General features: G+C 38.7%; 1 protein-coding gene across 3 annotated transcripts in view; it reads right to left on the minus strand.

Moving 5' to 3' along the window:
• Positions 1 to 753: 753 nt before the first annotated feature.
• The window catches only part of CCDC91 (coiled-coil domain containing 91), a 270,362-nt gene continuing 259,048 nt past the window's right edge, over positions 754 to 12,067 (minus strand). For all 3 annotated transcript variants that reach the window (XM_028532813.2, XM_036019212.1, XM_036019213.1), the window contains one exon: positions 754 to 1,854. In XM_028532813.2, coding sequence (XP_028388614.1) covers positions 1,744 to 1,854 — 111 coding nt within the window. In that variant the 3' untranslated portion in view covers positions 754 to 1,743. The remainder of the gene's footprint in view (positions 1,855 to 12,067) is intronic.

Consider the following 12,067-nt stretch of genomic DNA (forward strand, 5'->3'; position numbering starts at 1 on the left):
CTGATTGGTATTAATTTGTTCTGAATTACTTCAGACCATTAGTCTATGTCAACAGTGAAGTGGAACCCTAAATGGGAGAAGAAAAACCTTTCTGTGGTGGTAGGGATGAAGGAGAGGTGCAGACTACTACGTCCTCTTGGTATGTCCATTCTCTGGATCGTAGTCCCTCTAAGATCTTAGTTTGTGACCTTCAGTGCTTCCTTTTCATATGAGTCATATCTGAGTTAAGTTGTAAATATCTTACCATTTTAAGTTTGATGGCAAAACATAAAGTGATTTTCTTTCTTTTATTTTTTTTGTCAAGTAATTTTAAATACAACCATAACATTGTGTTATCGGCTTGTTCCAAGATTCACAGCCTTCTTTTATTCCTATGCTGCATTTCAGTCAGTGGCCTGCTTTGCTTGCTTTAATTTCTTATTTAAATGTGTAAGAGAAAACTAGTTATTCATTTAAATATTTTCAGTACATATTATTGTAAATATTTAGGGTACATGGTAAAAACATCATCATCCATGAACACATAAGTTGTAAAATTTTTTATTCATTGATTTTTTTACAGAGAGAGAAAGCAGGGTGGGGGAAAGAGTGGGGGAGGGAGAGAACAAGATACTAATTTATTGTTCCACTTATCCATGTATTCATTGGTTGGTTCTTATATGTGCCCTGACCAGGGATTGAACCTGCAACCTTGGGGTATCAGGATGACACTCTAACCAATTGAGCTACCAATTCAGGGCAGGGCAATTTTTATAAAGAATTGACTTAAAAAAGAAAGGATAAAAAATAACCAAATAAGTTTTTAAAGCTCTTTTTATTACACTGATACCCCAGAAAAGTGCTAGGCCCACCAAAATAAAAGCATTTCAGAAAACAAGACAGAATGTTTACATAATTTGAATGACAACACATAGTTTGGATGTTTAAAAAAACTCATGATTTTGCACTGAAGCACACTGCTCATGAATTAAGTACATTCTGAAATTCTGGGAAAGAATTTCATATTTTTATATGAGCCTGACTTCATATAAATGGTTAAGTCACATTCCCTTTCTAGAGATGAAGTTCATGGCATGATTTGTTTAAAAAATGACTATTGATTTATAGTGACTTTGAAGAACAGAAATAGGAAATAAGCATGTATCACACACATACCCATTTAAGTGGTACATCAGATCACAGTTGAATTAATATAATAATCTTTAGTGCTTTCAATGTTACCAATAAGAACAGATCCTATTCAAGAAGTGTGGTGATGCCAGGAGATACTGAAATCCATGTTGTTTTTATCCTCAAAATCAAGTAAACGTATGATTACATTCTAACATCTTACTGAGTCACTGCTAAGCAGTAAGTAAAGATATTTACTACTTTTGCCAAATACAATATAACAGGCCACCAGAGGCTATAAGGTGTACCTGATTAACTTTTGGTAATGTGGCAATTTTCAATGGCTTTTGAGTCACATCATACTTTTTGTTGCTGCTGATGCTGCTACTACTACTACTACTGCTACTAAAATAATAGTAAATAGAAAGGAGAAAATAAAATGAAATAAATTAGATCTCTTGATAGTTCTAAATATTGTTTTGGTTTATCCTTGAAGTGAAAATCAATTATCCAAGATGTGGAAAGAAAACAAAGGCGTCTGTATCATTCACAGCATGTATTTAGAGGTCTAATGATTCATCCGCCGTGGCCAGTTGCCAGTGTGCCAGTGTCGGTCAGCCTGCCGTGCTTTCTTTACTCAACGTCAACCGGCTCCGTGGCTATCAGAGCGCTCAACTGCTTCTGAGCGCAGGACAGGAACAGTTCCAAACTGGACAGGCTCCTCTGGCGGATGACTTGGTCAAGCTGTCAATGTATTTTTAAAGAGAAAGAGAGAGAAACAAAAAATACACTTAGTTGGGGGACAAAGAATACTATGTCACTGAGACCTACTCAGGAAGCCGTTCACATGATGATTTAGAAAACCAAACAGTGCATTAAACTCGGGGACCCTGGACTATTATCTAAGGTGAGATGCTAATCATTATGATTTTATAGTTGATACTATTACTCAGTTATTGCAGGAATACAAAAAATTTGATCAGCATGATTTAAAAGTACATATAATAGTGTAAAATGCTAGTTCTTGGTGAATTTACAGATCAAACATTCACAAAGATCACATAAATGAAACAGATGCAAAACCTGAAAGAAACACATGGCACACACAGAAAAACGGCCCGACTATGGCACAGACAGGGGGTGAGTGAGACAGAGGGTGAGGGAGGAGCTAAACAATTTTCTGAAATTAGAGAAAGTTTTGGAAAAGATGTACTTTAAGAAATATTTGAGATTATAGAAACTATTTGACTTGGTCTTCCTGCTGAGTTAGAGATTTTTATTAGGATTTTTTAATGCTTCAATAACAAATTAATAAAGTAAGCTAGAGATTTAATAATGTGTCATAAAGAACTACAGCATGGTAAGGATTATTGAATACATTACAAAAAGTTTCTAGCTGTTCTGCCCTAAAAAATGTGCCCATGGTGTAAAAATGACCAGTGACAACACATCATTGTCTGTAGTTACAATGAAGGAACTCAAAAGAAAGCCACATAAATCCTATCTCAAAATATGTACCTGTGATATTTACCTACAAGTTGACATGTCCTTTGCACAAATTCCCACCAACATAAAATTACAAAAAGACAAATACAAACAAGAATTCTGTATAGAATTACACTTCCATAATCCATTGATATTCAAAAGGACTGAAAGAAGATTAAAATTTTGAAGTATCCTAAAAATTAATAAGAAAAGAATGCATTATACTTAGCAAATACTCATGTAAAAAGATTGAATACTACTAAGATTCCCTTAAATTCTAACACCTGGGAATTTTAAATAGGATTTCTGTTTATCCTTTTTCCTCATTTTTTCCCTCTTCTCTCAAATGACACCTTTTGGTGAATACCGTATACCTTTGGTTTACAAATCTCTACTAAACAAGGCAGTTCTTTGCACTGGAAACCCCGGGGAAGCAGAGACCATGTCTGTCTGGCGGACTCGTGCCTCCAGCATCTGGAAGAGGGTCTGGCGCATGTGAGGCACTCATAAAATATTTGCTGAGATTGAATGAATCAATAAGTATGTAAGCCTAATAGATCAAGGCAATCTACTATGAAATGATAGATGCACTTTTAAAATGAAACATGCTTAACCTAATCTAAAAGATATGCAGGGATTAAAGTGGAATTTTTAAAAGTGTTATTTTAATATCCATGTAAAATGAATTAAAATCTAAATATTGCAGTTTTTGAGATTATTTTGCATTTGGTCCAAGTTCAAATAATAGAGAAGACTCTACCAACAACACCTACTTCCAGTCCATTTCCAGTAGTTTCTGTCTACTTTGGGATGCTTTCAAGCATTTAAAGACTGGTTTTTCAAAGGACTTCATCCAGATCTTATGATCGTAACCACGGGAAGGATCACACAATCAGTTAGTTCTACTGTCATTACTGGAAGTTTTCCCCACCTCATTTTTAAGAAACTGCTTGAGTGTATTCCATGATTTATTTAGCCACACTTCCACCAACAGACATGTGCTTACTGCAATTCTGCCTTGCCTTAAATCACTGAAGAAATTTACGAGATGAGTATGCTCCCTTCAGAATATGTTCAATGGCTTCTCTTGGACGGATTCTAATACGTGGAATTTCTAGGTCATAAGACTGCATATTTTAAATTGTGGTAGATATTGTAAAATTGTTTCCCAGAGTGAGGGTACCAATTTGTCAGGACCACGTACAAGGTATAAGAAGATCATTTTGCCCTGTTTCCTCCTCTTAAATGGTTGTACAGTTTCCCATTATACATTTATAATTTAATATACAATAGATATTTTGTTATTTATTTATAAATTATTCTATTCATAGACTTTCGGAGTGTTCCTGATCTTTTGCTATAGTAGTTAGTGCTGTAATAAACATCCTTCAACACAGACCCCTGTACATTTGCTAGTATATCTTGTAGACAGTGCTTGAAAGTAAGCATATGTTACCTGCAATGTTACCTCTGTAACAAACCAGGGGTCCATATACGCCTGAATCTGTCTTTGGGCTCCCTACCCTTTCTCTGTTCCCTGACCCTTCAGAAATATGAGGCTGTCTTAATTACTAACATTTCATAACAAATCTTCACATATCACATCTTAACAACCATTCCGTCAAATATTTCAGATGAATATAAATTAGTGAACACTTGCATCAAAACTGGGTTTAAAAAGAAAGTGATCAGTCTACAGACTCTCTGATACCCATTTTTCATAAAGCAAAAAAAAAAAAAAAAAAAACCAGGCCAAGTTCAAAAGTATATTCTTTTGAGTTACATCAATAGACTATTGCCCTGGCTGGCATAGCTCAGTGGATTGAGCGCAGGCTGTGAACCAAAGCATCACAGGTTCGATTCCCAGTCAGGGCACATGCCTGCGTTGCAGGCCACGGCCCCCAGCAACCGCACATTGATGTTTCTCTCTCTCTCTTTCTCCCTCCCTTCCCTCTCTGAAAATAAATAAATAAAACCTTAAGAAAATAGGCTTTCATTTCCAAGGCAAGGAAATTATGCGACTGAGAACAGCTGTGCTGGGGGTTTACTCAGAGGGCAGCGTTGGGCAGGACGAGGGGCAGAAGTCTGTTATGGGGGCTGCTTCATGGGTATCTGTCTTACTATTACTGTGTTTCATGACTTATAAATGTTAGCTAGTAATTCAAAGTCTTTCAGAAGACCCACAGAATGATCAGGAGTTTCATGAAAAACAATTGTGACTTATTATCTTAAAATGTATGGATGCTATAAAAAAAAGAAACTGTTCTTTTGAGGGTATACAGCACAAAGTCACAATAATAATCATCTGGATTTATGCATTCAGAATGAATATTCCACAATTTTAAAAAGAGTGAAGATATGTATGAGGACAAAGAGTTTCGCAGATGTTTATCCGAACATACCAAGCACCTTTCCCTTGCTTGTGTTAGCAGCTGCTCTGGAATGAGCGACTGCAGGGTGAGGGACACACGGGTGTGGGGTTCAGGCAGCTGCAAGGCTCACTCGCTCCTTTCACCATGCCTCCCAGAGATGCCTGGTGGCAAGGATCCACTCAGTAAGTCGGGGCTCGACACTAAGAAGCAATGAGGGGGCACTGATACTCTGTGGGATGAAGATAAAATGGGCCATCACAGTGCCAAGCTTCCGTTTGGTGGGTCCTTCCTGGGCGTGGTACGTAAGGTCATGTCTGTGTGCGGGACCCTGGAGACCTTTCTCTCACTTAAACGGTGAATTCCTCTCTTGGAAACAAGAACATTAAACTGATGTTCTTGGCAAATTACTGAATTTCAACAGTTTCTGTTTTATTAAGCATGACCTTATTATCCTTTATTGAAGCAAGAAGAATTTTGGCAAAATATTGAACTCTTTTTGCCCCTCGAAAAGTGGGGCTTAGTTCTGCATTTGTGGCTTTCATTTCAAAGTGAATCAAAGATTTGTATTCTGTGACTTCATGTAGACAGTATTACATCTAGAGCAGGCAAACATTTTTGGATACGGGTTTACAATCTCTTCTTAATAGTGCAGCTCTGACTGCTTTGTTTTCCCTCCCACTTTCTGTTGTCTCAGCTGCTGTTCAGCTCTTTCAGATACCTGAAGAATAAAAACAACTAGGAATTCTTAAGTCTCTGAAATAGACACTGGGGCTTTATAAACCTTTTTTCCCCTCTTTACCATCTTTTCTGTTTGCTGGTATCCTGTTAAAAACAATTTAGAGGCATACTACTTGCTAAAAGTTAATATTTATAAGCTTAAGAGGAAAAAAGAACACATGACTTCCCAATAACAACTCCCTATGTTAGATTTATCTTTCTGTTAGTATTTCATGCCATAGCAAAAAAAAAAAGAAAGAAAGAAAGACAAAAAGAAAAACAAAACATCTCTAGACCTTTGGTTTTAGTCCCTCATCACCACAACAGACTATGATGGACATGAGGGATGGCAAATTTATACTGGCGTACACAGAAAAATTCAAAATCAATGGCAAACACATGTGACTTTTTTTAATGGGACTGTTAAGAATGCCATTTACATCCCAAGAAATCTGAAACATTGCTTTTGAATAGATACACCTTATATGTGTATATATCTGTATCTTATATGTTATATATAACATTATATATGATATCTTATATATAGATATATCTATATCTGATATGATACACACACACACACACACGCACACAAATACTTAGAACTAATTGTGATTTCAATATCTTTTGGGCTTCTCCCAACAAGACATACCAAGAGAAGTGAAAATATTAGCTATATCTTTATCACTGTTACTTTTACAACCTTCCCTCCTGTAATTTTAAGCTGATGATTAAAAAGTGATCTAATTTTTCAAAAAAGCTAGAATGGATATTCAGCAAATCCACCGACAGACAGGCAGGCACTCAAACACAAATGGTGTCAGTTTAGTAGTAACACATTTGGTGGGTTCAGTGTTCATGTTCACTAACAAGCTCCCTCATGGGCACTGCAGAAAGGTCAAGTATGATGATCTGGAACTTTAATTACTTAGGCAAATTTTCCAGTTAACATCATCATATTGGGTAATACGGATTGATTATGTTTTGATAAGAAACAAAATAATTCTTCAGTCTCATTTATTACAGTTGTTGCTCTTTTAACATTGTTATTTGGATACGAATGCCTCTCTTTCTGACTCTGTTATACACCCTGCCACAAACACACGCAAGCTTTTATTTCATTTCCATATTTAAGATTGAGACAATCAATTAGTCAACCAGTTGATAGTAACAGAGTCACGACTGCTCATTATTTGTGCATTATTGCTGAGGCATGGGCAAAAAAGTACACAATAATGTCCTTGTCCTTAAGAGGTTTATATCTTTCTGGAGAGATACAAATGCAGTAATTGGGTGCTGACATGTCGGCGAAGACTGAGTCCAATGGGAGACCAGAGAGCGGGGACATCACGGTGGGAGGGCACAGCAGAGGGCACACAGAGGGGGAACCTGCACAGGCTCTCAGGGCATCAAGAGCATTTCCTTAGACAGAGAGGAGCGATACACAAGAGAAATTCTAGGAAAGCAGGTTAACAAGACCAAAGGCAGAAACACTGAGGAAGGAGACATATTTAGAGACACAGAAGAAGGAGGCTTGAGCCTAGAGGAGAAAGTCTGCTAAGAATATTCACACAGTCTTTCCTTTGCCCATATTTATACAGTATTTATTTAGTACCTCCGATGTGCTAAGCATTGTTTTAGGCACTAGAAGTATAGTGGTGAATAAGATAATTCTTTGCTTTTATGTAATTTTAGTTTGAAGAGACAAACAAATTAATGGAGATCAGTACTATAAAAAATAAAGTAGGGTAAAGGATGTGACAGAGAATGAGGGGCAGCCGTTGTGGAGACGATTAGAGAAACTCACCGAAGAAGGCGGTGCCAAGAGACTTGAGAGAAGTGAGGGAGGAGAGGAACCAAGCAAAAACACCAGGAAAGAAGAGTTCAAGGCAGATGAAACTGCAAGAGAAAACTCCCAAATGTGGCTCAGACTTGATCTGACTATTGGCAATAAATACAACAAGAATGGAGCAAAATGAGCAAGGGGGAGGGGGACTGATGGGAGAGAGGATCAGAGAAATGGGTGATGGCTGGAGCATGTGGGGCGCCAGAGGTCACGGGAAGAGGGTTTCAGCAGGAGTGTGACTGTGTGTTTGAGGGCTATCACCCCTGTTACAGGGAACAACAGGTTGTAGAGACACAAGAACGGAAGAAGACAACCCAGTCAGAAGACTTTTGGTATGGGAAAGACACACGGTTAACCAAATCACTGGCAGCAGGTCAGATTTGGGACATATTTTGAGACAGGACCAACCTGAGTAGTTGATGGATTAAAAGTGTGAATGAAGAGATAGAAAGGTGATTCTTAGAATGATGGTGCCATTTACTGAGATATGATGAACTGGACCTACAGGGAGTTGAAAATTAGAGTTTTATTTTGAACACAGTTAGTTTGTCTAACCCTATTAAATATGTCAGAGATATTGGATTATAAGAGCCTGCAATTCAGGGGAGAAATTAGTGCTAGCGATAAATCATCTGCGTGGAGAAGGCACAGATGAGATTACCTAGGCAACAGATGTAGATAAAAGAGAAAAGGTCCAAAGACTAAGCCCTGGGAACTCTAACACAGGATCTGGCAAAGGAGTGTGGGACATGAGGTTTGATAGATATTCACTGTGATGGTTGAACTGTGTCCCCCATAAGGATCTGTTCAAGTTCTAACCTCTGGATTTATGAACGTGACCTTATCTGAATACAGGGTCTTTGTAGATATAATTAAGAGGTAATTTAAGAGGAGTCCATACGGATCGGGGTGGCCTCGAGATCCAGTCACTGGTGTCCTCATAAAAAGAGCCATGGAAACACAGATGCAGGGAAGAACACCACGTGAAGGAGGAGGCAGAGATTGGAGCGATGTGTCTGTAAACCAAGGAATGCAGGGAACTGCCAGCAACACCAGAAACTGGGGAGAGGCATGGAACAGATGTGCCCTAGAGCCTTCGGGGAGAGCACTGCCCTGCCAACACCTTGATTTTGGACTTCTAGCCTCTAGAACAGTGAGATAATGAATTCCTGTTGTTTTAAGCCACCCAGCTTGTAGTGCCGGGACGGCAGCCCCGGGGGAGGACTGACAATGATTTCTGCATACCGTCAAGGTCCCTGCATACCAGAGTAGCATTTCCAACAATGTACAAAACACCATTTCTATGTAGAAGGTGTTTTGTTTAAAATAAATAAATACAAGGCTTTTCAGTTAAGTTTGGGAAACGCGGGATCAAAAGGCCTCTTCCCCGCAGAACCCCTCGGGGCGCCCGTGCGGGGAAGCACTGGGAGTCACCGCAGTGGCTCTCTGGTGCCTGCAGCGTCTGTCTGGCGTCCGGCCTCGGAACCCCGTGTGCATGCACGGATGGAGCACGCTTCGGACAGACCGGTTCCTCTTGAGACTCAGAAGAAACTGATCATATAGGAGGAAGATTACACTGACTAGGTTTCCCTTTAATAGTGTGTGACCATGAAATTTTAATGTCAGGGATTTTGAGACTGCTGAGTCTGACATCTCAATTTTACAGCTGTGGTCAGCTGATGCTCTGAGTAGTGAAGAGACTGATTTCACCAACCCAATACGTCCTTCTACATTAAATATATATATATAATATATTATATATATATACCATATATATATATATATATATACACACACACACTTCTTTAAACATATTAATCTGAGATTATCTTTGCTTAAGAATCCCTACCAGGCATCAAGGAGATTTTACAGCCTCACTCAGGTTTCGACAACGGAAAGATCAGACACCCCGGGAGGACCGGCACTATGACCTGAAAGGCGCTGAACGTTATTCTGGGTGAGATGATTTTGCTGCCTTTACTCCTGATGTAACATGAAGGAAGTGAGTTTTGGGTCAGTTTTAAAACTTAATATACAAACATAATTGTAATATAATTGTCACTGTATGAAATCACCACATTAAGGGCTGAAGACATGAAGAAGAGCAAGTCATTCTCCAGGGGTGATTATTTTTATTGTAACACTTCAACATTTCCCCTCTAGACACCACTATCTTTACTTTCCTCCTCTCTCCTCAAACTCTGCGTCTCATCATATCAGACCCAGAAAATTCAGACTTATCTGTGACATTATGGTTGCCTTAATGGAGGTTCTATACTATCTATTTTATTACTGGTACACTAACCATAAAGAGTTTCTCTTTTAAAAGTCTTTATATTTTCAAATAAGGACATGTGATTTCTAGACGGATATATTGTATGTAAAACTGAAGCTTAGACAGGAGTCCCCTCGCTGGGGATATGACTATGCCATAATAGTAAATCATGTTGGAAGAAACTGTGAGCCAACTTCAGGGTAGTAGTGTTATACACAACACACGCTTAGAATGACTCTGACTAAAAGATTCCATATAGGTGGGGCAGTGGTTAGAACTAAGGCAGTGCCAGTTGCCTCAACCTTGAACTCAGAAAACACAGACCTAACCCCTTTATCAGAATATTTCCAGGCCAGGATTCACGTCCCATGAAGACTTGCCATCAGAGTTGACATATCCTGTTCTCTTTGAGAATACTTTTCAACTTAAGAGTATATTTCAAGCCTGACTATATATTTTAAAAATGTCAACACACAAAAAGGCTGTGTAACTTTCTAGCATGCACAAGATGAATTACAGATGCTCTTCTGGAGTAAATGAAAATGAGTCTTAAACCCTACTGGCCACAACTTAAAAATGGGTTTTGGGTTTTTTTTCTCTTTGGTCTTGTTTTGTTTTAAGATGTTTTAGGGTAAGTAAATTCTCCGCTTTTGAATCATCTAAAATAAATTCTACATATTTGGGCAGTTCTGCCTTTTTATTCCAAACTACCATAGAATCCAATGGGAAATGGGAATATTCGGTTTTGCTCTTAACTAAACCATCTGGGCAGAATAAACCAGTATGTATTCCAGACTCCATGTGCAGGCCCCCTCCTTGGAACACAGTATCGGCCATCAATACAAGCTAGGCAGGAGCAATTAGCCAGGGAGAGGTCCACCGTAGTGGTCAGTGAGGGCTGCACTTTCACTTGCCTGATAGTGGGCACTACTCTTTCTAATATAAGATTCCATAGGTGACGTTTAATGAAACTGAAAAGAAAAGAATCCCGGTAATAACTGCTTTACTCCTCATTTAGACAACTTCCAAAGAAAATCTAAAGATTTCCAAAACACTTTAAAAAGAAAGCTTGAGATTGAGGGAAGTTTTAGGAAAAAGTTAAGGTACATGAAATGGTTATAGGCGATGCCCAGAAATCCTCCCTCAGGGCTCTGACCCAAGGGTTCCATTTCCCCATCAGTGCCCTCTACCTCCTACTTTCTAGAGTTGAATCGCAAGTAGGGTTTCTCTCAAATATGAGAAGGACTGACTATGGCAAGAGGGGCTACCTGGTTTTAATTCAACATTACACAGAACGTTTTTAATACAATTTGTTACATTCTCCCAAACCATGAACAACTTTTCTCTACAAATTTTTTTGAGATCTTGTTTGGTGCAAATATTGCATAGGATGGCCTTTTGAAAATTAAATTAACATAAAGATCCCAAAATATTATTAAGTAACAAACTGTTCAAGTAACACACACACAAACTGTTGCATTTCTATTGACTTGACTTTTAAAGATTGTATCAGTTCTTCTCAATTGTGCCAATCCAAGGAATGATATCTGCCCGTGACTGCTTCCCCTTCCGTGCTGACTCTCAGCAATGTAAGTGTTACCTTAAAATTCTCCAATGGCTGATATATTTTCCTTGTAAGTTTCAATTTACAAAAGCAGGCAAGGGACAATCCACAAGGCTTATTCTTGAGCTTTCCACACACATTTATCAAAACCGATTTACGGTGCATGATGAATAATCCTATAATGCTGGATTGAGTTTGATTTTTTCTTGTTTGAGAAGGTGTTACTAATTCTTGATTGGTGATGTTTGCTGTTCCCTAAGCATGGGTGAACCTTCTTATGTGCTGTATTACTTATAGTTACTGTGTAACAAACCACCCTTCACACAATGGTTTAAAACAAAAAAACAAGTATTTATCAGCTTAATGTTTGTGGGTCAGGAACCTGGATGCTGCTTGATTGAGTGCCCTGGCTTATCGTCTTTTCTGAAGGGCTACAATTAAGTTGTTGGCTGGGCCTAGACAACTCAAAGTTCACCTGGGGAAGAATCTGCTTCCAAGCTCACTCAGTGGCTGTCGACAGACCTCAAAACACTCACTTCCAACAGAGCTCGTGTGAGCATCTTCACAAGGCTGCCTAATATACAGCAGTTGACTTCACCCAAAGCAAGCAATCCAAGAGAGAATGGGAGTGAGCATGAGCACACCAGGAGAGTGAGAGAGCACTCAACGTGGAAGCCACAATCTCATAACAACCCAAT

The sequence above is a fragment of the Phyllostomus discolor genome, chromosome 2 (assembly GCF_004126475.2).
Source record: "Phyllostomus discolor isolate MPI-MPIP mPhyDis1 chromosome 2, mPhyDis1.pri.v3, whole genome shotgun sequence".
NCBI classification, from domain to species: Eukaryota; Metazoa; Chordata; class Mammalia; order Chiroptera; family Phyllostomidae; genus Phyllostomus; species Phyllostomus discolor.